Here is a 26,218-nt window from a genome sequence, read left to right as displayed (position 1 = left end):
CTATAACGATGTGTAAAATAATGAGTAAATAAGAATATAGAGAGAGAAAAAGAGTGTCAGGGGCCGAGTCGAGCTCAAGGCTTGTTTAGTGGTTTCGGCGATCCGATCCGCTAGTGAGCAGGATGATGTAGTTGACTCGCCTCGAATCGGGGCGTGAAAAAAAAGAAAAGGGAGAAATTTCTCAGGGGAAGTACAAAAGGGGGGTAAAAGAAACAGGCCCAGGTAAACAGGTAATTTGGAGCAAAAACAACAATTGATGTACAATATATGGGCTAATTTATTGTGTCTTCTCATGGACACAATTGTCGTTGCCGAGTCTTCTCCTTCGACAATACAAGAGTCAAAGGGCGTAGCGCGTAAAGGAGCAAACGCGAGAAAGGGGCGATATCACGAGTTAGCGCGTTGCAAGCACAGCCACATTCTTCTCTCAGTGCCACAGCAACGCCTCCCGTCTCTCCCCGCCAATTCAATTGGTGACAGACCGGAATTACCCCTCCACCCCACCAAGAGAAAATATCAAGACACTCACTCAACTCTTTAGCATCAGTTCTAGAGTGAAGCTATAACGAAGCTTCATCTCTCATCACAGCCAATCTGTTCGCCCTTCGACTTCTCCGCCAGGCACCCCGAAGCCTCTCACCGTTGATATCCTTCAGAATGGCATCCTTCGCCTCCCAGACCTACACTCCCACCGAGGAGGCTGAGATCCAGCAATGGCTCACCACCTCCGAGCGTCTCAAGTCCCCCGAGGACAAGTCCACCATCCTCGAGACCCTCAACAACCACCTCTCCAGCCGCTCCACCCTCCTCGGCAGCAAGCCCTCCAAGGCCGACGTCGCCATCTACGAGACCCTCGCTCCCATCGTCGCCAAGTGGTCTCCCGAGGAGCGAACCGGCGAGAAGGGACACCCCCACATCGTCCGCCACGTCGACTTTGTACAGAACTCTCCCCTGTTCGGCCTCGATGTCAAGGATGAGAACAAGGTCCAGGTTGATCGTGATAACGTCCTCTACGTGAAGCCTCCCGTCGACGCCAAGGCTGAGAAGGAGAAGAAGAAGAAGGAGGCTGCTGCTGCCGCTGCCACTGGTGGTGAGGCTTCGCTTGTTGATCGTACCAAGGAGAAGGTCAAGGAGGTTGTTGAGACGGCCAAGGAGAAGATTGCTACTGATAAGCCTAAGAAGGAGAAGAAGGAGAAGGCTCCCAAGCAAAAGGCTGCTCCCGCCCCTGCTGCTCCTCTCTCCCCTGCTCTCATTGACCTCCGAGTTGGTCACATTCTCAAGGCCATCAACCACCCCGACGCCGACTCCCTTTACGTTTCCACCATTGCTGTTGGTGACAAGCCCGGAAACGAGGACTACGTCGAGTACGAGGGTCAAGTCTGCCGCACCGTCTGCTCCGGCCTCAACGGCCTCATCCCCCTCGAGTCCATGCAGGGCCGCAAGGTTGTCGTGGTCTGCAACCTCAAGCCCGTCAAGATGCGCGGCATCAAGTCCTGCGCCATGGTCCTCGCCGCCTCTCCCAAGATCAAGGAGGGTGAGGTCGATGACCACAAGGGCCCTGTTGAGCTCGTCACTCCCCCTGAGGGTGCCAAGGCCGGCGACCGTGTTTGGTTCGAGGGCTGGGAGGGGAGCCCCGAGGGTGTTCTCAACCCCAAGAAGAAGATCTGGGAGACTTTCCAGCCTGGTTTCACTACCACTGATGGTCTTGAGGTTGCTTTTGATGCGGGTGTTGTTGAGCAGCTTGGAAAGACTGGTCGTGGACGTCTTGTTACTGAGAGTGGTGGTGTCTGCACTGTCCCCAGCCTCAAGGATGCCGTTGTACGATAAACAACAAGTTACGATGCTAGTAGTGTAGAAGAACAAAAAATGCGATAGATCAATGTCAATGGCACTTTCAAGAACCTCATAAATGCTTGAACATCTTTTGGTGTTGTTTATTTGTTTAGACATCAGATCCATCTGACCTCTCTTCACCTCCGACTCTAATGTACAGTACATATTCTACATCCTCCTCTCATGGTATACAAAATGCAGCCAACAACCGCCATACTCCCTGTATCCGAATGCTTTTTTGGTTCTTCGCTATCATGAATAAAAAATCCCCCATCTCTAAACGCCAAATGCACAACGCCCAAATCATTTCTCCTTCTCATGTCTGTCTTCATCATAGTGACACTTTATAACAATGACTTTAGGAGGTCTCTTAATCACGAGAAGAAATACTGACTTTCTCGCAGCCGCTTTACATCAAAATCACCCTGGAAGCCATGTTAGTATATGTCAAATTGCAGTGACGTCCTAGATTCTCGACATACCTTTTTGGGGAGATCGGGGAAGGTCAGCGGGCGCCAGAAATGCGTGATTTGCTTCCAGTTTTGCTTGACTTCCTTCTTGGGTTGGATAACGTTGGCCTCGAAACTAGTTTGCTTAAGACGCTCAAGCAGCTTGTTGCTCATCTCAGCAACCTTGTCCTCTGAAGGTTCCATATTCTTTACGGCCTCCTGAACTGCCGACGAGAGGTTGCCTTCCGATTCGGGAATGTCTCCGAGGCCGCCAATGTCCTCAGTCTCATGCTGAATCTCGGGGTCCTCCTCCTGTGCGGCTGGCATCGCCTCAACGATGGAGGCAGGCGTAATGATCTTCTTTGCTGCCTCAATGTCCCAGGGATTGCCTGAGCGGAGGAGAGTGTTGCGTTTGTGTTCTAACAACACTTCTTCCCTTTGAGTGAGCTTGCTCGTCTTGCGGAATTGCTTGATTTTTATGGCGGCAGGGCTTGAATTAGGGATGTTAGCTAGGTATAACGAGCCCCTGTATCGAGCCTCGAACTCGGTTGCCAATCGACCGACGACGTCCTCCTCGTGGATTCGGATAAAGGCGTCGCGCAAAACTCCGCTCAGAATGTCCACATCCGCAGCATGAGTCCAGAAGGAATCGTGAACGGCAGCGAACTTCAAGCCGAGCTCGTCACACTTGAGGGCTGAGAGAAGCATGTGGCTGGCATCCAGTGAATGGATGAAATTAGGGGGAAATCCTTGAAGTTGCTTTCTGCGATCCACAGGCTCTGTCTGACCCTGTGTAGGATAACTGATAGACTGCAGACAAGTGCGGATCTCTCTGGTGATTGCCTTTCGGTAAGGCTGCACGACAGGCATTCTCAAGGGTGTAGTCCACACGACTGTAGATCGAAACTGTGAGGTCAACTCATCCAAGTCCTTGCTCTTGCCCGAGGCAGTCTTCTTTGCAGCAGGCTTGTTATCTTTCTCTTCCTGCAACTGATCGAGCTGGGCTGGTGTCAGGGCCTTGCAGACACGCGCACCAACCTCACCAAGCCAATACTGAATATCATGAGCACCTCGGAACATGGTTCCAAGAGCTTTGAAGATATGCTGTGCAATATAAGTAGCGGTCACAAGATTCGGAATGCCAGTCTCTTTGTACATCTCTGGGTAGAGGGCGTCCAACTGCTTGCAGACTTGTTGCTTAGCACCGGCAAATGTGACACCATAGACGTTGGTCATGACAGTTTGCTTCACTACCTTTCTGGTGATCTTACCCAGACAGTTCTTTCCAAGCTGACTACCTGCATTGGCGTCTTTCTCGATCGACTCCTTGACGAGGTTGGCGACAGCCGAGTATACATCGGCAGGTCGGTCACTAGGTACGAGGTTGACCTGTTGAGCACCCCAGGTATCACCACCAAGGGCTGCGTAATGCTGGAGACCGTTGCAGGTGCCATCTTGATGAACTGGTAGATTGGAGACAAAGTCGGTAGGATCAGGGAGATCATAGGCAGCCTTCAGCTCGAAACAAGTAGCCAGGCATTGCCAAGGGTCTTCAGCCTTTAACCACCATCGACTACCATTCAGAGGGTTCTCGACACTCTCTCTAACGTTGGCAAGGTTGTCGGTGGCAAATGCCTCTCTCTCGGCGAACGAGGCCTTGTCGAAGCCGTACAGATTAGCAAGGTGGATTTTGAGCCATCGAAGACCTTGCTGGCCAAGTCTCTTCCCCTCGGCGAATTTCAGGAGAGCACGTGTGTGATCAGCTCCCATGTGGTTAAGGTATGTCGGGATAGGATAAGCACGGCCGCGATAGTCCATGTTGTGAGGGAAGTAAATGACTTGCTTGCGGAACGCGCGAGCGATCTCTAATTGCAAGTTCATGTAGCATCGTTGTGAATGAAGGGCTGCACGCTCGTTCTCGACCTGCTTGACCTTTCGAATCCAAGCCCGGTGAAGAAGAGGGTCTGAGCTTGTGGGTTCTGGAGGCATCTCAAGGTTGGGCGTGAGCTCTGGCATGTTGGCGATGGCATCACCACTGTTCCAGGCCTCGACCATCACGTCGAGAACCTGGTTGTTGACCCTCCACGGTGTTTTCCCCAGAACATCCAAGCCCTTGAAGACTTGTTCCATGTCGCCACGCTTGGTGGCCGCATTGGCGTAGAGCTTTTGCTCAACGTCTCCTGACTTGACACGAATTAAGGAGGCTCTGCTAACCAAGAAGCCTCCTTCATTGACGCGAGTCCACGGTCTAGGTTCGGAAATCATAGGGAGATGTTTAGCAAGGAAATCACCCATGGGTTCCCGTTTCAACCGGTCGACAAGCTCTGGGTTGATGGTTAACATGCCGACCTTCTTCCCCTTTTTAGGAGCGTGCATGTGAGAGAAGGCTGGCTGGAGTTGGCTGATCCGTTCCTTTGAGATAGGGTGTTCCTTCACAACATTAATCTTGGCGGTCTCAATGAGAGACTTCAAGAGAATCGATCCAATACGGGCCTTCACTTGCATAGACCATGCTGTTAGCACAGGATCTTTTGCTCCAGTCGGCTCATAAGCATCAGTAATGATCTTTTGCCGGACCTTCCCAGTCGTCTCGGTAGACGCATCAGGCTCCGTAGACTCCTTCGCCTCTGTTGAAGCATTCGCTTCAGTTGATTCCCTCGCGTCTATCGGCTCAGTTGTCTTTGTCGGCTTCTCCGACTCAGCTGCTTTGGCCTTTTTTTCGTCAGTCAGAAACTGGACCTTGCGGAGCCGGCGTCGTTCCTTTGCGGCCTTTTCCTTGAGCTGAGTCTGAATGTCGTCCTGGGCTACGCGAGAAACGTCGTTGAGAAGTCGATGAATGACCACACCCTTATCAACGCCCTGTAATGCGCTGATATTGAGCATAGTGAGAATAGTCACTGCAGCCATTCGGGTAGGGTCTGCCATTCGAAGGATAGGACCGTAGACACAGCGCTCGAGATCCTCTTCAGACTTGACTTCCTTTTCTTCGGATTCCTCGACCTTGATGATCTCTTGTCTTAAACGGGCCTCCATAGCTACAAGCCAGCGGTGCATGCAATCAGAAAGACTCTTATCCTCGGCTTTGGCACTCAGAGCTGTGTTGATACCCATCTTGTCCATCTTCTTCTTTGCGTTTCGCCATTTCTCAATAGCAGTATCGATGGAGTCCTTTTCTAGACGCATTTGGAATTCGCGCTGCTCCAAAGGATCCAGCTTGGAAATATCCACATTTTGGAGTTCGGCCATGAGGTTCAGATTTCGTCGCAAAGCGTTCAAACCCTCTCCTCGTTGGGGTGTCGGACGGACCTCCGGATAATCTTCACTCGCAAACGCCGCCATGTCCTCATTGAGGTCCTCTTCTAGTTCAAGTCCCTCTTCTTCGCTTGCCAGACTAACGTAGCTAGTTTCCTCAGATCCAGGCTCGACCCTGTAAGTAGGGCAAATTTCGGTGATAACACCAAGGTCCTGGTCGCTGAGAATATCGGCTCTGCTCAGCACCCGCAGACCGGCCTCATCAGGAGCCATGCTCATGTAACGGTTGATGAGTCGTTCCAAGCGGGCTCCACGTTCCGAGATCAGTGAGGCCTTGAGCATGCATGCGATCGTCTCCGCGGTTTGTGGTATATTCTGGTTCCTTATTTGCAACTCGTACCACTTGTGAAGTCGTTCGGCTTGCTTTCGATCGGGGTTCGTTCTAAGTTGGTCGAGGGATGCGCGGAGGTATTGATTGTGCAAAATGATCATTTCTTCACCAGGGAGCAAACCAGTCAAGTTAAGTCGCTTCAGAACAAGAGATGCTCGATCAAGCTTGCCTACGCGGACACAAGCATCAAAGACTGGAATCATTTCTTCGACCTCACCAGGAACACCCTTGTTGTTGATCTTGCCGTATTGTCGAGGTGCTACTGGCTCTGGAATTGTCAACAGAGACGTCGGGTCGAGGGAACGAAGGTCGGAGTAGGAAGGCGGGGGAGCCTGGAAAGGCTGTAGACCAGAGCTAGCAAGCTGGCTGTGTAAAGCACCAAGGTTGTGACCGAAGTTGTAGTCGTCGACAGCTGTCGCGAGATTCCTTCCATGGTTGAGGCCAGGGCCAGACTCTGAGCCTCGGCGCTTGCGGGGTTGGTATGGCTGAGAAACAACACATCTTCGTCCCAGGTTCGTTGCTGTGATGTGTGATGGTAAAGATCTTGAAGGGAGTCCAATTGATCGGAGGGCAGTGGTCCTGTGAAGAGCTAGGCTCCTCCTCGTTTGTCGAACGAACATTGTGATGGTTTGATGGGAGTCGTCGGAAGAGCGGTGGTTGTGAGGGGGCGAAATTGCCCAGCTGCGAGAAGCTCAACAGAGAATGGCTGCTGAGTTGATGGAATATTATAACATTAGGCAGGAAATAAATAACACGAGCTAATGAATTCGACTCGTAGACAAGGCAAGTACAAGAAGGAGTGTCGCAACAATTGTTGATGGACAAGTCTTGTCCTGTTGCTGCTGTCGCGTGAAGCAGATACTTAGAATCTATCTCCAAATTTTTCAGCATCGAAAGGATTGGACGGTGAACTGAGAAGCACTAGAGGTCACGTGTGGAACAAATCGTGGCAATAGAAAGGCAGGGGACTTCTTTTCAGACCCACCTGAAATTCGAGAAGACTATAGAGATGAAAGTTGGTGCACTAGACTCCCGATAGACGAACATTGAGGAAATATTGGAAATATTGCTGCTAATTTTTTATATAACTTATGTTAACCCCGAGGTTCTAACAGAGCTTCTAGTCCTTTTTGGCCCTGATTAGACCCGAAGTCGAGGTTTTGTTCAGGTAGGTACTCTCTGCTGTAGGTACTCTCCAGGATGCAGATTTTATTCTATGGAGCCCGCCTCGGCCGATCGAGAGCTGTAAACCCGTTCTTCTCCACTTCATAACTGGACTGTACCAAATTCAGCCATGACGCTCTACGCTCCGTGACTCTGATTTTCTGGTCTTGCATCTCAATTGAGAGATCAAATTCAACATGCTCACTCGACCTACGGCTGCGGCATTGAGCTGCCGCCAGTGCCAATCCGCCATTATTCGTGCTGTTGTATCAAGGCCAGCCACAAGCTCTTTTCGCAGCTTGCCACAGACCACTTCACGACGGCTTCCTCTAGCGACACTAGCGACAAGGTTCTACTCAGATGTTAAAGTGAACGAGACGATAATCGAAAAAGAGTCTTCGAGCCCGGTTCCTCCAAGCGACGCTCTCAATTCGGAACTTGACGCTACAGAAGAGGCCGAAGATTCTGAAGATGTTCCCTGGTTTCTGGAGGTTGAACCCCCGCGACATCCTGAGAATCAACATGCCGTCCAGTTACCAAAAATACCCGAAGGTGCACCTGAAGTCCTGGAACCAATGGTGAAATACATCTTCGAAGACATGGGATTAGACGAGATTTCTATGCTCGACATGCGCGACCTTGATCCACCAGCTGCTCTTGGTCCCAATTTGATCATGCTTTTTGCGACAGCTCGAAGTGAACGGCATCTTCACATTTCCTCCGGGCGTTTTGTACGATGGCTTCGAAAAAATCACAACATATCTGCAAGAGCCGATGGATTGATTGGACCTGGTGAACTAAGGACTAAACTCCGTCGGCTTCGGAAAAAGGCCAAGCTGATGGGTACCAATACTGCTATTATTCCTGGTGGCGACAATGGTATATCGACAGGATGGGTCTGCGTGAACTTTTCCTCCACCAGTGACAACGTCGATGAAGCTGCCAAGGTAGATGATAGTGGCCGCTTCTCTGGTTTTGGTGCCCCCCAAACAGGCACCACAGTGGTTATCCAATGTATGACGGAATCCCGGCGTGCAGAGCTTGACCTCGAGAGTCTGTGGCAGACTGTTCTAAAGAAGAGTTTACGTGAAAATAAGCAAGCTCGTGGTGAGAAGATCAACGGCCCTGAGGAACTCGATGAACTTCTAGCCACCAAGGTTCAGCTCCCCAAGTCAGAGTCTGCCCAACAATGGCAGGCCCTACAAAAAGCGTCCCAACAACAACGACGTGCCTACACCACGAGTGCTCGGCGGCTTTCACCAGAGCCTTCACATAAGACTCAGACTTCTCCCGCCGTACCAGACGAACTTGTTGGCCTCCAAGACCACTCAGCGCAAACGACCCCGGATCTGGAACAGGTCCGTAAGCGCTTTGAGCACATCCAGCTGGTCGGGTTGCCCCTTGATCAGGACCAAATCTATCATTTCGTCCGCGATGCTATGATAGCGCCTGCAGCTGAGCCTGCTTCCGGACCACGGCTCACTCTTGTCGATCAGATCCTTCTAACGGCCGAGGAGCGAGGCATGATCATCTGGACCGACAAAATGTTCTTCACGCTTATCGAGGGAGGTCTGTTATCGCCGTCATTTGGACAACCTCGGCTTGCGCGTGCTCAGAAGAACCTCGAAACGCTCATGGTGCAGAAAGACTGCGGATTCAACAACGCTCAAACGAGCAGGTTGCTGTCTGCCTACGCGAAACGAGGGAACTGGCCCCAATTCTGGGACACATTCCGCAGACCATCTCTCTTCAAGAAAAACAGGAGCTCAGATGTCTACAAAACTGTCTACGAGGAGATGGCACGTACCAACAACCAGGTCTTTTGCATCGATAATCTACATTGGGTGTATGATGAGATGATCAACGAGCCTCAGCCCTTACCCATGTTTGGCCCACTGTACAGTTCGCTCAAGGCGTGCATCAGGGTCGCTGATCCAGCGGCTGCAAAACTCCTGGAAGCAAGTCCTGGTGACATTCCAGTACGGTCACATTATGGCAGGCAGAGGTTGGCGAACAGACAGTATCTCAGGATGTTAAGGGAGGTTGAGGCTCTGCATACTGAGACTTCTGCGTACTTTGCCAGGCAGAGAATTTATCAGGGCATGAATGCGTCTGAGGAACTGAATTTCACTGAGGAAAAATAGTTTCACGAATAAGCATTGGAAAAGCATAGTATGGGTTCAGGTCTTGTGTATAACAAATCATATGTAACAATATTGCAATGCATCTAGGAACATGATTTCTCGGTCGGTCTCAAGTAGAACCTCATGACGTGCAATGATATGTCCTCTTTCAGTGGCGTGTCGCTCTCCCTTTACCCAGCGCAGTTATATCTTGGAATTCTGTAGCCCTTGCAGTCAACTCTTCTTAAGAGCCTCCCTCAACAAAGGCGCAACCTGCTTTCTACTAGCAGCAAGTTCCTTCTGCCTCCAGGCAAACCTCTTGTGCCCATGATGATCTAGCTCTCCCTCCTTCCACGTCTCCAACCTTAACTTATCACCAGCTTGCACGAACCTATCCACCGCCTCACGACCTTGATCGGTTACACCCCAGACAAGTAGATGGCGTTGAAACTCCCCGTCGGGATGGGACGTGGTCATTATGCTTGCCACGTCGAGTTCGCGCTCCTTCGCCCAGTCCTCAAAGGCATCGATCAGCGGCTCTGGAGCACCGGCTTTGTCGACGAGGTAGCCGAAGTCTTGTACCACACAGCTTATTCCAAGCTTTTGGCCTGAGCCATCCCATTCTTTGTAGTCTTTGCGCAGAATGTCGCGGAAGCTCAAGTCGGAAATATCCTCCTTTACAGCGGAGATCTCGTCAAAGTAGGCTGTGCGGTTGAAGAGTTTGTGCATGTGCCCCTCTAGGAATTCAACCGCCTTCAAGTCCTTCTCTCGAACCTTTTCCTTGGCCGTGAGGTTTATCGTGTCGGAGATAATAGGAGCAAGCGCAAGTCTAGTAAGCTTGTCGTTCTCCGTAGCCGCATCGCTATCCTCAGGATTCAGGTGCGAAATTTCCTCCCAGGTCTTCTTCGTCTCATCCACCACCAAGCTCATACAGCTTCCACAAGGTTCAACGACTCTTGGCTTTGCATCTTTGCCAATTACGTTCTCATCGGCGTGGTGATCAACACACCCGGTAACATGGTCCGAAAACTTCTTAAGTGGACCTGTGAGGGAGTTATGGTCAACCAGCAACCAGCGTGTTTCCTCAGGCTTGAGGTCTGGAAGTTCAGATAGAGTTAGGAGATCTTTAAGAGTGAGTCCAGCGTGTTTAAGAACTGCTGACATCTCGGTGCGAAGAGCGAGGTCATCGCGGGGCAGGTTTGAGAGGGGAATGTGTAGGGTATGAGGAGGGGTATGAGTGCGCATATAAGCGTAGACCAGAGCTGAGCAGAGAGAATCAAGGTCTGTTTCTGTTAGCTGAGACCGTCTTCAGATATAAGTGGTACTTGACTTACCAGCTGATTCATTCCCTACAACAAAAGTGAGAGGTCCCTTTCGTTGCGCCGCTGGAGCTGCCAAAGCAGCTCTCGCTTTGGCCAAAAAGCCGCCCAAAGACAACCTCGAAGCCATGTTGACCGAGATCGCCATGTCTGATGTAAAATGAGGAGAAAGAAAAGGAACAAGAGTGCGCAAAAGAATAAAAAATAAGAATAAGCCACCTATAAAGTTTAAAAAGCAAACCTCACAAGAGTCCCTGCATGTGTTTTATGTAAGTTGTAAGTTGAAGCTAAAACGGTCAAGACGTCACCCAGAACAATTTTGCAGGGACCATCAGCCACGAAACTGTCACTTGATAAGGTCGCCCCATCCTTACAGTTGGGCCAGAGTCAACGAAACGACATTGCAGTAGCTGGTGCTTACTGAGGGATGAGGAAGCTATAGCATTAGTTGTATACATGCATTTTTCTCTGCATTCGTCCAGTCTTTAGGCATTATTTTGTCATTGCGACGGAAATGGCTTGCACGACGTAACTCTATGCGAGACATTTATATGCAAGGTGCCCTGCTGATGCCAATCAGCCCTACATTAACTTTGTTGTTTATCCCTTGTAATCAACAGGCCTAGACTTTCCTGGCCAGTAAATCTCACTCTGTTGAGCAAGTCTCTTTGACATGAGAGCACTCAGTACCTTTAGGTACTAATCTAGGGTGTGTGGTATGTATCTTTTGAATTCAACAATTTATTAGATGCCTGCATCATATCATTAGAGTATTAAAAGCCAAGATACTGACGTGCATGCTGCCTTATACTTGGAAACAACCACAAACCAGCAGATTTCGCGTGAAAAGAGGTGTCACCATTTCCATGTGAATCTACACCGGGCTCCCATATTATTCTCGTGAGTCTCAGGCTCTCATCGTAGACCGCCTGTAACGTTACCAAGTACATTCTACCTCCAACTACCGGCTTCTCACCGCTTCCCTATTCGGAGGTATAACATCATTGTCTCCAATTCTGCCCGCTTATCTCGCCTCATGTCCACCCCGCTATCGGTCCCGCCGTTACACGAGCAGGAAGGGTCCATCTCCAGACCGGGCCTTGCAGCCTGCGCCCTGGCCGTTTTTCGCTCAAGAGTCATATCTCCAGCTCAAAACTTCTTGCCCCTGTAAACTATTCTCTGCTTACATTGGATCCAAACACTGCCCAAAATGGCTCCTCTTCGCCTCGCTATCCTCGAAGCTGACACCCCGCAGCCCCAAACTCGCGATCGCTTCGGCGGCTACACTGGCGTCTTTACTGCGCTCCTCCAAGAAGCTGCAAAGCCTCAGAAGCTTGAGGATCTGGTTACTATCAAGGGATACGATGTCGTGAACGAACTACACTCTTATCCATCCCTTGACGACATCGATGCGGTTCTCATCACTGGCTCTCGACACACAGCGTTCGATAACGACCCCTGGATCATCAAGCTTGTCGAATTCACAAAGAAAGCCATTGACACGAATCGCATCCGAGTTGTAGGCGTATGTTTCGGCCACCAGGTCGTTGGACGAGCTGAGGGCGCCAAGTGTGGACGCAGTAACAAGGGCTGGGAGGTTGCAGTCACGGAAGTTGATCTGACGGACAAGGGCAAGGAGATTTTCGGGTTGGACAAGATGGTAAGACCCGTTTTGTTGCGCGCATTATTGTACGACTGTTTCACTGACCCTGTTACACAGCGCATTCACCAAATGCATCGCGACATTGTGGACGAGTTCCCCAAGGGCTCAATTCCTCTCGGTTCCAATGAGATCTGCGAAGTGCAGGGCTTCTACTCGCCAGGACGATATCTCACTGTTCAGGGACACCCCGAGTTCACCAACGAGATTATTTCTGAGATTCTCTTCAACCGTCATACAGTTGGCATCTTCACGGATGAAGTGTATAACGAAGCTATGAAACGCGCGCCACTTCCCCATGATGGTGTTGCTATCGCCAAGGCTTTCCTCAAGTTTTATCGAGAGGGATAGAGAAGGGAAATACTGCTGGAATATGGATGGATGGAAGAGTTTATGCGACATGGAAGTTTCCTATGCGCAGCTGAACTTGAAAAAGGAGGAATCGCAGTTAAGCGTTCGAATTGCACATTATACCAAATGGCGTAATGCATAAATCTGTTTTGCTAGAGTAACGACATCAAACGACTTGAGAGTATTGTTTCAAAATGATCAAACATAAACACAAATCCCCTTTGAATGCTGATATGTCTGTCAACTAGATGGAAACTGGTGATACGTCTGAACTGTGAATACTAGACATGAGGTTATGAGGTGGCTGTAGCTAAATAAGTACTATGCGTGCGGCCATACAATGAAAGATAACTCGAACCACCTTCTGTGCCGATTATCGTGAGTGTCTTGATGTTGAATTGTGTATTCATTATGCCTACTGGGTACGCACTCTGGAAAGGAGTAGTTTCATCCTAGCTCAAAAGCCGAAAGCAGCTTCTCGTACTATGCGCATGATATTGCAGTGATTCATTGCCCCCTGTTTTACTCAACTCCAGGAACCTTCAAATACCTGAGCCTAAGCCTAGTACAAGACATCATCACAACTCGAGCCAGTGATTCAACGCCTCTTTCTCTCACGGGTATATAAACCCTCCTTCATCTCCCCCTTCCTTCATCTCTTCTCTTCCTTCATCTTCACTCCTTCACTCCCCTTTCCCTTCACCTTTTATCTTCCCCTTTCATCTTCTATCCTTTCATCTTCCATTCTTTTATCTTACATCATGGCCACTCCAGTCAATCAACGCCTTATTAAGAAGGAAGAAGAGGATTCTGGTGATGAATGCACTTTCCTCTCTTCAAACAAGACTGTAACAACGAAGGACATCCCGAATCAGGCCATCTACATCGATGATGATGGCGATGGCGACGAGAGTATTTCGGGACCGTCTGCTAAGCCCCAGAAAGCTTCATTCAAGGACAACCTCACTATCGTCAAGGACGAGAGCGACGAGGATAAGAAGAGTTTCATGATGAAAAGCCTGAAGCCTCACAGCAACAAGATCATTACAGTCGAAGACTTCTGTGGAACAATCAATGTTAATCTGGATTCTTCTGGGAACGACACTGATGATGAGGATGGTCCAGATTCTGCACATGGCGAGGACTCGGATTATCACGATACGGACAATTCAGACAATTCGTACGACTCAGACGATTCGGAAACTCCACAGAAGAAACACAAGCCAATTAAAGGTGTTTGCAAAGCCTCGGATATCAGAAAACTCATTAAAGAATGCGAGAATGAAAGAAACGATTTGCTCGTCAAGCAGCACATGGGACACAAGTTAAGTCTCAAGGAGTGTCAAAAACTCGAAAAACTCACGAAACAAATCCCTGAAGCACAGAACACACTTGCAAAATATGCAAGACAATCTCCACCAAAAACTGCTCGAGAATACTGGCAGCGGCACATGGAGCGGCAAGTGGAAAAGGAGGAGAGAAAGCGCAAACGTGCTGGCGATGAGACAACCTCGAACAAACTTCAAAAGACAGCCATGCAAGTTGGACCTTTTGGTGGAGTTGAACATCCTGGTTTCTCGAGAGCAGCAGCTTTATTCACCTCGAGTCGAGCAGACGAAATCAACGACGAAAGCAACAGTAAACCGGCGAAAAGTATCAAGGCCACAACCCATGAAGCTCAGATAAGGCAGATCATGGCTGGCATTCCAGAGGGTAACGACACCCGACACACGAAGACACAACAGAAGGATCTAATCAAAGCTAAGAAATGCTTCGGGTACAAGAAGATCAAGGCAATTGACGGGAAATGGAAGCTCAAAGGCATGGAAACCCCCTTGCACAGCCAACAGCTCGTGGGTGCTACCTGGATGGTCATGCGAGAAGCCGTGGAATCTGGTCCGGCGGGAGGTATCCTGGCTGACGAGATGGGCCTTGGAAAGACAATCACGGCTCTAGCGACAATCATCGGTCATCCAGCAGAGCGAGAAGATAGAGATGATGGTTATGGCAATGCAACTTTGGTGATTGCTGACAGCCCTCATTCTGCCTCAAGGACCTGGATGGATCAAATCAACAACCATACCTCAGAAAAGTTTGCCGATAAGTGCCTGATCTATTCCAAGGATCTCAAGAAGCAGGCAAAGTGGTGGAGCACGAAGAAAGTGGTGTAAGTTTCTGGCTCAACCGTCGCTTGCTGAAGGATAAATACTAACAAACCGAAGAGTCACCCATTTAAATGCACTACGTGCACAGTTTCCCAGCAAGAAGGAATACCAAAAGCTGAGGGCTCAGTGGGCGGGGGACGAGAGTGGGTTTCAGCAAGCCCTTTCCGAGCAGCTAGGTCAACTGTTCAAGGTCAACTGGTATCGAATCGTTCTGGACGAGGCTCATGGTATCAAGAATCACAGCTCAAGTGGTCAGTTCCTCATATTCTATTGCCTTGTAATCTGCATGCTCACACGGAATAGGTGCTCTTGCAGTCTGGCGACTGAATGCCAAGTATCGTTGGGCTTTGACTGGCACACCCCTTGCCAACAAGCTGGAAGGTGAGTATTCTGACAATTACAGTATGTCTTGTTCTGACGTAACTAGAGTTCTACCCCTATTTGAAGTTCATTGGTTGCGATTTTGCAACTACAATGGGAGATTACAGAGCTCAGTACATCAGGGACGACGAGGCAACTGCGAATTTCGACCAACTGGTGGGCCTAGTCATGATGAGACGACAGCAGACTGAGAAGTTCCTGGGACACACCATGGTTCCCCTGCCAAAAAGCCGTCGTAGTGATATTTGGATCCCCTTTTCGAGCTGGGAAAAGATCCTCTTAGAGTAAGTGCATGCCTTTGTAAAACTATGGCTTCGCGCTCTTATACTGATATCCTTGGAGGGTTGTGGATGGTGCATACCAGGAAAAACTTCTCAACGCCCAAGATGCAAACCGAGAGGCTGCAGCACACGAACAGCAGCAGGGCCTGCAACAGAGTGAAGATGTGCCCGACGACGAGAGTGAGGCCGAGCTCGAAGGTGACGGTAACAACGGTTCCAAGGCTCCAACCGCGTATAGAATTCAGATCCAGAGATGCACGAGGATCGTGCAACTCACATCTCACCCTCTCAACCTTGAGAGGTTCTACAGAGAGGAATACCATGGAGTATACATTGACCAGGCCCTCGAGCGGCTGAAATCTGAAATCACCCAGTCGAGCGTCGAGGCGGATCAGAAGGCATTGGAAATGTCTCTCAAGCCAACCTACTCTTTAGGACTACGACAATTGGAGTTGGCGATGAAAGACAACTTTGGGGGTAGCAAGGAGATGATACAGCTACTCACACTTGTGGCCAACGAGAATAAGGTCAAGAATATCACTTGCGCCTTTTGTCACAAGAAAACACCACCTAAGAACCCCGTTCAGAGCTCGAATGTAAGTGATTATGTATGCCATGCATAGCGTTGCTAATATTACTAGTGCGAACATATCTACTGCCATGATTGCCTCTGCATTGCAGTCGACAATCGAGGAAAAACTGGTAAACCTCTTGCGGTATGCAGCACTCACGTTATGGTGGTGTTTCTCATGACTCTTACTAATTATATTCACAGCCTCGCCAGTGTCGTGTTCCGGGATGCACTCCAAAACTTGGAATGGGCCAAGCCGTAAAGACTCCGCAGTGCATCGACGCAGCCGTAAAAGCTATAAAAACTTACAAGGAGCCTGGGCGTGACAGCATCGGCACACGGTGGACTGGTGGCCCAAAAGAGCAGGCTTCGTTCTTTCGTGCTGTTTGCGGTCGTGAGGATATCGACTATGGTCCCATGAAGATGCCTCTGAGCTCCAAAGTGAAGGCCACTTTGGCAGTGATGCTAACTTGGATGAAAGAGGCCCCCGGCGACAAGATCATCAGTAAGTTTTCTTGCAGTTTCCTGGGTAAGGTTCTCGGCTGCTGACCCGGAGTCTAGTTTATATCCAGTGTACTAGAACTGCAAAGTCTCTTGGCTGTGTTCTTGAAAGTATGGGGACCAAGTTTCTCTATTACAACCGGATGGCAAATGAAAAGCAGAAGGCCAGAGCTTTAGATGAGTTCACAAACAATCCCGAGATCAAGATTCTGGTAAGTTCTTACACTCTATCGCAATCCCAACAAAGATCTAACAGCCATGTAGGTGTCGTCAATGAAGTGCGGTGGACAGTCCTTGAATCTTCAGATGGCCAACCGTGTAATCATCGTTGACGAGTGGTGGAACAAACCTGTTGAGGAACAGGCTTACAAAAGGGTCTACAGAACTGGCCAGGAGAAACAGACCCATCTTATCCGCATCTTGGCGAAGGATACCATTGATGAACGCATCATCATGCTGCAAGACGCCAAGGAAGAGATTCTCAGCACCGCACTGCAGGATGAGGCGATGCAGCCAAACTTCTCCAACTATCTCCAGCTTCAAATGCTCTTCTCCGCAAAGGACAAACAGACGCTGGTCGCCGAGATGGAGATGGAGACTCGTGCCAAACAGGCCAAGCAGTGATTTCGCCTGAAGGGAAACTGAAAGTGGGTGGCGTTCCGGGAGATGATTTTGGCAAAGAAGATTGCTTGCGATTTAAGGATGACGCCCTTGGGACTGAGAAACGGAGATACTGCACGAAGGATTCATGATGCAAATTGAGCAGATAGGTCATATTCCCCAATAACCCCCAGATAGTACTCGACAACAGATTGATAATACACCATTTGACGAATTGTTGCTTTTGGCTACAGTATTTTATGTGAGGTTCAAGTATTAAAGCCAGTATCATGGGGTCTGAATTCCTGGTCACGGAGTAGATATTTGCAAGACACGATGGTCCTGGAGACAGATTATTGGGCCATAATATGGGCATGGAGGTTAATAATCTACCTGGAAGTCACTCCGCAACAGAAACACATATGATGATCCCATGTCTTTTAGAACTCGTACAAGCCCGAGGTTATAACAGGTGTCCGCCATGGTACTAGGTATCTAGGAGTTACTCCGTCTAATCTAAAACATGTTCGACTTATACGCCAAATAACCACCCAATGCATCCCAAATGCGCAACGCCATCTAATGCAAGTTCATGATGCCCCGTCATGATCTATACCTATGAAATCCTGGGTATCATCGTCCACGCGCTTTCCAAGCTCTCGCCCTTTTGCCATGCTGCTCTTATTTACATCCAATACCATATAGGTTCCTCATTACTCATCGGCATCCCACCACTGGGGGGCTGCCCTCGCTGCTTTGCGGGCCTCATGGCCAGCCTGACGATCCATTTCCCATTCAGCTTGCTCCTGTTGTCGTCTCTTTTTCGCGAATCGAGAGTCGAGTGTCATCTCCTCTCTCGTGCGCCCGACTCTTGCACCTACATCGGGCACTTCTTGTCGTCTTTTCCAAAATTGAACGTTGATGCGTTTGAAAGCCTGGCTATGCCTCCAAGGCTTCTCCTTCAGAGAAAATACCACGGCGTCAGCCAAGCCGTGGAAGCACAAAAATATAATACTGGCTAGTCTCATGCCATAGGGAGCTCCTCGTCCATATCCAGTAAGTTGTACGATGAAGGGCAGAATCCAGATGACAACGTAGACTATCGGATAAATGAATAGTAACCGGAGTTGTCGCAAGATCTTCTCACGTGACTTGACAGTACCGGGTGCGTTGAATGCGCTCTGAGTCAAGACAAGGTTGGTGTCGTTGCTGTGTGGACTGTCTGGTGTGCGGCGGAGTATGGCGAAAAGGTTGGGTATAGATGGCGGTCTAGACAGCGCGCTTGACCCATCAGATCGATGAAAGAAGTCGGTCTGTATAGTATATGATGGTGAGACAACATCAGGAAGAGGCGTTTGGTGGACGGGCTCGGGGTTGGTATGAATGGCTGAAGGGGCGATCACCTCGTCCGAACCACAGCGAGTAGTCCCCGTCGAATTCTGGGAATCAACTTCAGCCTGTTCAGACTGAGATGTCAGATCAGTACCATAGTTAGCCATCCACATCTGAGTCGATCCTCTTCGCGCCAGTCGTGCCGAATGAAGTCTACTGGGATGCGTCGTCGACCCAGGCATATCCAAATGGAAAGAGTTGAAGGCCACGAGTGGAGGCCTTGTTGTCCGATCTTCGGATACGGTAAAGGAATTGCGCCGTGAAGCGTTGGAAGAAGGGATTAGACCATGGGATTTTATCGTAGGAGTCGGCGGTACAGTGGTGATTCCTTGTTGCAAGGGCTCGAGACTCTCAAGACCCGACATTTTTGAAAGAGTATTCTTCGAACTGTCATTCCCGGAGCCGAATCGTCTCATCAACACCCGAACGTAAACGTATACGCCTATACATAGGCAGAGAATAACGGTGAAAGCCATATAGCGAGGAATCCAAGAAAGCGCCAGTCTCTTCCACATCGGATTGAACGGTAGATAGCAAAACTGGCCAGTGTTAATATAGCCGGGGCTTTCGATAAATGCTAATGAGGCCATCACAACAGGTACGATGGCGGCGAGAGCGTAGGCCGCCTTTCGATATGGGTAGAGGCCTTGCTCTCCACGAAAGATGTACAATGCAGTATGTACTGAGATGAGGGCGACCGAAACGTCAGAAGCTTCTATGCTGAGAGCAAGGAAGAACCCGCTGACTTGACAAAAGGTCTCGGTCGTTTCAATCTTGCCAGCGACAAGTTCCACAGCGGGAAAGATGAGTAACCAGAAACTCTTGAACATATCACTGTAAATGAGTAACATGATGAGGCTTTTCAAGGGTCAGCAACCGAGGGCGAAGGGAAGAGACGCGCGACTCAAGACTCACTCATGGCGGAAACTCCGCCTCATTCGAAAGAACCAGAAGGAGGTGATTATTGTTGCAAGTATACTCATGGATGCGACGGTGAGAGTCGCAACATGAATAACATATGTCTGATGGGGAGTCAGAGCAGCCATGGTGAACTGCTTCACTCGACGTGGCTCGAGGCTGAGAGCCGTCGTTGAATCTGGATCTGTCCATGGCGAAAAGCCCAGGGCATTGCCTTCTTGAAGCCAGGGAGGCATGGTGGAGATGATGATGGCGGGGAGTGGATTAGATCGTAATCGACGATCCCTTCAAGTCGGTAGGTATGTGTCAGAGATGCGGATCGTTGCTTGTCGTTAGACTGTCGATGTCTTAGTATCGAGTATATCAAGACGCGAGCTGTGATGACCAACTGGAATCGACTGGTGACACTGGTGACAGTCGCATCGCGAGATAGTTCAACTTCTGTGGTTGGAGTCCAGGGAAGTCGACCCCTGCGACAGGGAGGGAGGAATCGAGGGTTTAGCTTCTTATGAACCAAAATGCTCTTCAAAGCCAAGCAAAGCCAAAGCGGTCACCCGAAACTCTGGAAACCCCCAAAGGGCAATAAGAACGAAGAGGCGTGTGCCGTGTAATGATGACCGAGATGTTTGCCGCGTGGGAGACCCGTAGGCAAATTCTCTCAGGTAGGATCCCGTCTTTGGTCTCAAGCCCACAAGAATTTGACTTTGATCTCCGTTCCTGTCGCTGAGGTATGTATGTATGAATGAATTGATGACCAACCGAGCCTCGGGATTAGGGTCGAGCCCGGAATGGGGGGAAACTTTTGTGGTTTTCTTTACGAGACTTGTATATGATCGGTCATGAAACGACTGCCCTGCATAGGTAACTTGGCCGGGCAGGATAATTAGTATCCCTTACTCCGTACGTGGTTGTGAAATCCAAAACTGATGACGATATTCCCGAGGTGGATGTGTAAGTGCTGCATTTACCAGATGGAGAAATCTTATTGCCCTATTTTGGCTTGGGGGAGGGATTTGCAATGCAGTGATGACCGGAGGCGGAAAGGCGCAGCCAAGTTGAGCCAACTACTCCAACAACCGAGAGACCTTGAGTTTGAGAGGGCGTCGCCAAACTCTCCACTAACAACCATGAAAGGACTGACTCGACCAATCCGACTCGAATTTTATGGCTGCTTCTCCGACACTTGCTGAGCAACGACTCACGGTAAATTCACTTAAAATTGTCGAGGGATGGCAAAAGCAAAGTGGGATAAATTCAGAGACACGGGATCAGTACAGTAATGTCAGTGGACGAATGTGCGTTTCCGGGACGAGATTATATTCATTCCACGCGCTCAGAGTTCGGGGCCAACGATTGCACTGACTGAGATCGCGCGAAGAAGAGCAGGAAAACATGATCGATCACGGCATTACACCGAGTAAGGCACGAGTATAACAATAGCCTTGCTGGTACCTGTATCGTCTGGACCGAAGCGGATACAACACTATAACTCACTATACCCAGTCGACGATATTTTCATCGCCCACACCGCAAGTAAACGCTCTCCCATTGTGAGCTCAATGCAAAGTGACAGCTGGGCTTAAAAACCCTGTCGCTTATTAGCTGCACGCTACGTAAGGGAGACCAGAAAGCGATACCATTTGACGACCACCTCCGTGTGCCACGCCCGTCAAGGCGCCGCCATCCGTGTCTGGGGCTAAACCAGATCTCGCAATGCGACTGGGCGAGACCAACAGGCAATCCTGTCAGGCTTTTGAGCCGCGAGAGAGACGATCTCTATAGCGGCCAATCAAGAAGGGCGGCCTGCCCTCCCGATCCGCACTTGCGGCGTTCAGCTTGAGAGTAAGGGTGTCGAGACCCGAATCGAGGGTCTGGCAAATGTGAATCAGCATGCATGTCACCTTTGGCCTTTGATGGCGGTGGCAGCGGGATCAGGCAAGCCCAAGTCTGTTTGTCGTTCCTGGATACTCAGCGGACTGAGATGTTAATGTTCCGCATTGAATTGACGTTCAGCTTACTGGTCATGGCGAACAAGAAAGCCAAACGAATAGTCGAAGCATAAACATTCTTGGCGATAAGTTAGAGGTCACCCTCATTGTTCCCTTTATCCCTGTTCAACTCAGCTCAACCCCTGGAAACTATGTCACTAGGGGAGAAAGAAATTTCGGGACCTCGATCCTGGATGATAAAAAAACTTAGACTAGCTTAGCATAAGTTCATGATATCTTTGTCGAGGTTATTTTTACACCCTGTATCAAGATCTGATGTTTTCCTGCTCCCCGAGGCCCACACACCCGATTTACTAGCTATTGCTACCTCCGCATGATCGCTCCCGGGTCTTGGCCATGGAGATCTCACACCATCAACAGGATCAAGGCTCGTGCCGAGATATTGGGTGTTGGTGTTGGTGTTGGTGCAACGAGCATCAACAAACATGAATTGAGTCTCTCACCGCAATCTTCCCCTCGGTGCATCTCCCGCATTTCTCCTAGGCACTGTTTTCTGTATCCGTCTTTGTCTAAAAGATTATGGCTGACAAACGGTGCCTGCAAACGACTAAGTTAGTTAGCCAACAGCCGGGACTTGGCCGTTTCTAGGCCAGGGACCAACACATCTGTTCCTGGACATGATTCAGGGTTGCCCAGCTAGGACACTAGGGCACTTGTCAAGATGAGTGCCCGGTTCCTGACAAACATTTGGAAAGCCTTTTACTACGATTCCCTTATTCATGTCGGGCATCTCGGTCACCAAGAAGGACCGAAAGGTATTGTAAATTCGCCTAGTTCACGTTTGCCACGAGGGCTGGTGCTGGATCCGTGACGCCGTCCCCTTCTTTCTTAGGTTTGCGTTTGTTCAAGCCACAGGTACTGCTGAAGCCGAGAAAGCTCTCACTGACGATACCTATTATCATTCGTCACATTCGCCCTGAACAGCTGATTTACGAATCACCATTCATCGAGAATTCGAGGCGCCTTGTTTACCTGCTCATAGTTGCGTAACCATGATCCGACTTTGTTCTCAGCCTGCCCGTGAAAGTTCTTTTGGATCAACACCAGACCAAACGTATTGCATTCCAGTCGTCGTCTTGGCTTCACGGCGAAGGCTTTCGGTTCAACCTTAACAACAAAGGTTCTATTCCGTACTGACCTTTCTATTATTCTACGGTGAAAACTCTGCTGCTGCTCGCTACTATTCGGAGTTTGATAATCTCCGCTCACGTTCTGTGAAGGCTTCGCTTAGGCAAAGTTTGTCGATCAATATGCTTCTCACTGCGGAATACAGCGACGCATTATTTCCCTTACAAGATCAATGAGAATGACTAAAATTCGGAAATCTGTGATTATTAAATTACATGATGGTTTGGCGGTCGTAATACCCTGACCTGAGCCATTCTCCTTTGACTTTCTTCGAACCTGTTTAGCTGTGGTATACGGTTATCGGACCAACGCTGAACAAGCAAAGATCGATCCGAGTTTCTGAAAGGGCCGATGATAACTTCGATTCGATCATCGGATTTTCCCATGAATCGGGATAGTGTTCGTTCTGACATAGGAATGAGCTGGCTGCTAAGTCCTTAAGCAGTGTGGTAGTAGCTCGACTGCGTGCCCGAACAGCTCTTGAACACCAACTAGTCGAAAGTCTAGAATCTCCAGACACTTCTTGGGAGTGGATCTCTGTTCTCATATAAAGATTTGATTCCCTAGTCTCTTTGTGGACATGGCCTTGTCTGGCACGCATGATCCATGCACAGTGACATGGCTACTGTTTTCAAGACAAGCTGTTTGCGATGCGGAGATATCTCTAGGTCACATCCTTCTATTATCGTTGCCTCGGATTTAAGAGTCCAATATCTTGACGGGTATCCACGTGGGGAGAGTGTCATCCGAGATATCTCATAGGGCTGTTCGTAAACAGCTTTCGAGTTCCATAGCAAGGCTATATATATGTATGGCAGATCGAGATCAGTCATTCACATCGATCGAAGAGCATTCTACGTCTTGACTCGAAAATGGATATGCAAACCAACAAACCGCTGCATCGGGTAAGTTTATGTTGGATGTTGTTGGATGTATCAAGATGAGTTTACCATGGCATGTTCAAGTTGGGCAGAAGAAGGAAGATGGAAAATGGGGAGGGGCTGATGGTCTTTCATCAGCGTCAAGTTGCTCAACCTTTTTTGTTCTATTTTCGTGTTTTAACCAATGTTCACAATATCGCCGACCCTGTTCATTCTTCCGTTTCCCCAGCTCTGTGTCCATCCAAACAAATGTCAACCTCCACTGGCAACATGCAAATCCACCACAAATGAAGTCAAAGAATTCCCACCACAGCGCCCTCAAAGGCGCAATTGCGGTTTCAAATCCCTTCTTTACCACCCTTAATATCCATCAGGCCTTTGACGCTTCCGGAGTTTGTTCCGAGTACGTTTCGGCAATGGGGGTGGCCAACTATCTCCTGAAGATCGCCAATTTTGAGCAGAGGGCGCCAGTTCTGCAAGTGGTTTTCGAGCGTTAGAAATGGCCACAATTCTAGCATTAGCTCTCTTACCTCTCCAGTGTCTTCGGTAGCGTCTCATAGACTCCGCGAACCTTCGAGACTTTGAGTCCGGCACCACTCGCTCATGCTTGTAGTGGTCACGCGAGAAGAAAGGCAGACGGCTCTCCTCAGCAGGTGGTGTATCGCAGAGCTGGTTGAAGTTCCGGATCCATATGGTGGTTGTTGGCTCATACGTTGCTGAGACTTCAGAAGCAAGTTGTTGTTGTTGGTCCTGCTGTGCCTGAGTCATCCACTGCCTGGCCATAGGAAATTGAGCCCCTGACGATACTAATGCTGCGAAGCTATCACTTACTGGCGCACTCCCTTCGAGCTCACATAGTGGTGTACTCATAGTGATCTTTGGACGATGATGGCTTTGAGCAAATGGTGGTTCTTGACGGCGAGCTTGGGAAATGGTGGTCTTTAGGGGATGATGACTTTCATGAGATGGTGATGCTTGAGAAATGAAGATCTAAAAATGAAAAGAACTTATATATACATTTCAAAGGGGGTCCTCAGCGGAAGTTATCTCCACGCGAGCTTGTGTGGTTGTTCGTTCCTGGCAACGGCTTCCTGCTTGGAACTGTTCGCCGGACACTGGCGTATACGCCTTGCTGACCGATCTACTCTGCAGGTCGAGGGATCGATTTTCTTTGTTGTCACGGGAGCTTTCACGGGAGAATTCATCTTTAATAGAAGAACCACTCCCATGTCGTTGACCTTGTATGTTCTGGGGTTGTTCGTGGGTGCTCCGGGAAATGTGCATGCCTGAACGTTCCCCCATGTTCCGGACGTATCCAGTTGAGGGCCTCTGATTGATCTCTATGCATGTAGGTGTGTTCGCATTGTGTTCCTGTTCCTGCTGTTGCTGTTGCTCGTGTCGTTGTTCTTGTTCATGCCTCTGTTCACGTCTCTGTCCCAGTTTTCCTTTGGGTGGTTTTTCTCTGCATCTTAGACAGGATGGTTTCTCCCCGAATCGGTGCCCAAGGTATAGAAGTAGAAGAATTGCGACGAGAATAAGCACCCAAAACCAGCCAAATTTTCGGTTCGGGCTTTGCTCTTTGGGTTCCGTAGGGGGTGCATCTGGAGCCTCTGGGGGCAAGATTGTCATGGCAGAGGTCATTGTTGTATCCGTAGAGGTGATTGTCGCAATGGTTGTTTCTATAGCGAAAGAAGTGATGAAGCTGGAGATCATGGTCATCATTGCAGTGGTCGAGCTAGCACACAGACTGCTTGAAGAGACGCCTGATCTTGGGTCAAGGGCAGAAGACGTAGACCGTGGCATATACTCAGGGCCACCATCAAGGAAGTCCTGCGCATTCTTGGCCTTGTCACTCAACTTCGCTGCTCTCAGGTCTCTTTGAGGACAAACACCACGGAGACAAGGATCTACGGCACAACATCCCAGGAAAGGAAGTCCCTCTCCAACGCAGGTGTACCAACTGACATCGACGTTGTCGTTGATACAAGCCTGAGGGAGGAACTCATGCTGAAGTGTCGCGTTAAAGCTGGCTGATCTGAGGCTTTGATCAGGACAGAGACCTTTTCTGGCGCCGCAAGGGTTGATGGTGCAGCAGCCGATGAAGCGCTCCGGATCGTCGGCGCATATGTAGAAGATTCCGCCATAGGGACAGGTTAGGCCCAGATCCTTGACTGGATTGTAAGATGACATGACTGTAGATTGGAATAGGATGTGATAGACTCTGAACTTTGATCTTAACAGTAAATGAAGGGGGAGAGTCTTCAGATAGTTTAGGAACTCAAGAGGGCTTCCATGGTTTATACACTGACCTTTTACAACTCACAGCATGTCATCTAACCTGTTTCAATGCTACGGGTTGACCGACACTTTTCTGCACCTAGATATGCAGGTAAATCTACAGACTATGCGAATAAGACCGCAATCTTCAGAGTTGAGGTCAATAGTTCCATCCTGTGGCGCTCTTATTCTTTGTACATGTAGGCGAGCTGCAGATCTAGTTGAGTTGATGATACAGATAAGACAGTCTGAGCTCTACATGAGTTATAGAATATGAGAAGTGATAGAAACTCGTTAATTCAAATGAAGCGGTCAATAACGGCCAGAAACATGTCTTAACAAAACATGACGTGCTAAGTTATAAGAGATTTTTCCTGCTGAGATACTGTTAAACGCGAAGAAGTTATACTTCATATAAGGAGATCCAATATCACTATCACTACGGCTACAAGATCAATGGAGAGATATGGGACACTTTATGTCCCAGAAAATCATGGAGACCACAACGAGTTAGTGTTTGTGTCACGAAAGATGATGATCCTTAGCAAACAGATGCGGCCTCCCGTATACAC

At 49.2% G+C, this 26,218-nt stretch overlaps 9 protein-coding genes across 9 annotated transcripts; 4 read left to right on the top strand and 5 right to left on the bottom strand.

Moving 5' to 3' along the window:
* Positions 1-657: 657 nt before the first annotated feature.
* Positions 658-1,827, top strand: FMAN_10125 (uncharacterized protein; the record flags this gene model as incomplete). Its single annotated transcript, XM_041820764.1, has 1 exon — positions 658-1,827. The coding sequence occupies one exon, from the start codon at positions 658-660 to the stop codon at positions 1,825-1,827; it is 1,170 nt and encodes a 389-aa protein (XP_041686612.1).
* A 380-nt stretch (positions 1,828-2,207) lies between these two features.
* Positions 2,208-6,545, bottom strand: FMAN_10124 (putative DNA-directed RNA polymerase, mitochondrial; the record flags this gene model as incomplete). The annotated part of the gene is made up of 2 exons (XM_041820763.1): positions 2,208-2,258; positions 2,316-6,545. 2 exons carry the CDS (start codon positions 6,543-6,545, stop codon positions 2,208-2,210), a joined length of 4,281 nt encoding a protein of 1,426 aa, XP_041686611.1.
* Positions 6,546-7,286: 741 nt separating this feature from the next.
* On the top strand, positions 7,287-9,233 carry FMAN_10123 (putative ATPase synthesis protein 25, mitochondrial; the record flags this gene model as incomplete). Its single annotated transcript, XM_041820762.1, has 1 exon — positions 7,287-9,233. The coding sequence occupies one exon, from the start codon at positions 7,287-7,289 to the stop codon at positions 9,231-9,233; it is 1,947 nt and encodes a 648-aa protein (XP_041686610.1).
* A 213-nt stretch (positions 9,234-9,446) lies between these two features.
* On the bottom strand, positions 9,447-10,661 carry FMAN_10122 (uncharacterized protein; the record flags this gene model as incomplete). Its single annotated transcript, XM_041820761.1, has 2 exons — positions 9,447-10,495; positions 10,547-10,661. 2 exons carry the CDS (start codon positions 10,659-10,661, stop codon positions 9,447-9,449), a joined length of 1,164 nt encoding a protein of 387 aa, XP_041686609.1.
* A 1,080-nt stretch (positions 10,662-11,741) lies between these two features.
* FMAN_10121 (uncharacterized protein) lies at positions 11,742-12,542 on the top strand (the record flags this gene model as incomplete). Its single annotated transcript, XM_041820760.1, has 2 exons — positions 11,742-12,191; positions 12,252-12,542. 2 exons carry the CDS (start codon positions 11,742-11,744, stop codon positions 12,540-12,542), a joined length of 741 nt encoding a protein of 246 aa, XP_041686608.1.
* Positions 12,543-13,303: 761 nt separating this feature from the next.
* FMAN_10120 (uncharacterized protein) lies at positions 13,304-17,065 on the top strand (the record flags this gene model as incomplete). Its single annotated transcript, XM_041820759.1, has 9 exons — positions 13,304-14,709; positions 14,765-14,958; positions 15,011-15,088; positions 15,135-15,372; positions 15,431-15,965; positions 16,011-16,085; positions 16,145-16,445; positions 16,502-16,653; positions 16,706-17,065. The coding sequence occupies 9 exons, from the start codon at positions 13,304-13,306 to the stop codon at positions 17,063-17,065; spliced, it is 3,339 nt and encodes a 1,112-aa protein (XP_041686607.1).
* A 689-nt stretch (positions 17,066-17,754) lies between these two features.
* FMAN_10119 (uncharacterized protein) lies at positions 17,755-19,587 on the bottom strand (the record flags this gene model as incomplete). The annotated part of the gene is made up of 2 exons (XM_041820758.1): positions 17,755-19,291; positions 19,349-19,587. The coding sequence occupies 2 exons, from the start codon at positions 19,585-19,587 to the stop codon at positions 17,755-17,757; spliced, it is 1,776 nt and encodes a 591-aa protein (XP_041686606.1).
* A 4,142-nt stretch (positions 19,588-23,729) lies between these two features.
* On the bottom strand, positions 23,730-24,239 carry FMAN_10118 (uncharacterized protein; the record flags this gene model as incomplete). Its single annotated transcript, XM_041820757.1, has 2 exons — positions 23,730-23,842; positions 23,900-24,239. The coding sequence occupies 2 exons, from the start codon at positions 24,237-24,239 to the stop codon at positions 23,730-23,732; spliced, it is 453 nt and encodes a 150-aa protein (XP_041686605.1).
* Positions 24,240-24,389: 150 nt separating this feature from the next.
* Positions 24,390-25,559, bottom strand: FMAN_10117 (uncharacterized protein; the record flags this gene model as incomplete). Its single annotated transcript, XM_041820755.1, has 1 exon — positions 24,390-25,559. One exon carries the CDS (start codon positions 25,557-25,559, stop codon positions 24,390-24,392), a length of 1,170 nt encoding a protein of 389 aa, XP_041686604.1.
* Between the last annotated feature and the right edge of the window lie 659 nt (positions 25,560-26,218).

The sequence above is a fragment of the Fusarium mangiferae genome (genome assembly GCF_900044065.1).
Source record: "Fusarium mangiferae strain MRC7560 genome assembly, contig: FMAN_scaffold011, whole genome shotgun sequence".
Taxonomy (NCBI): Eukaryota; Fungi; Ascomycota; class Sordariomycetes; order Hypocreales; family Nectriaceae; genus Fusarium; species Fusarium mangiferae.
Note: the sequence above shows the minus strand (reverse complement) of the source record. Positions and strands in the feature narration are given on the sequence as shown.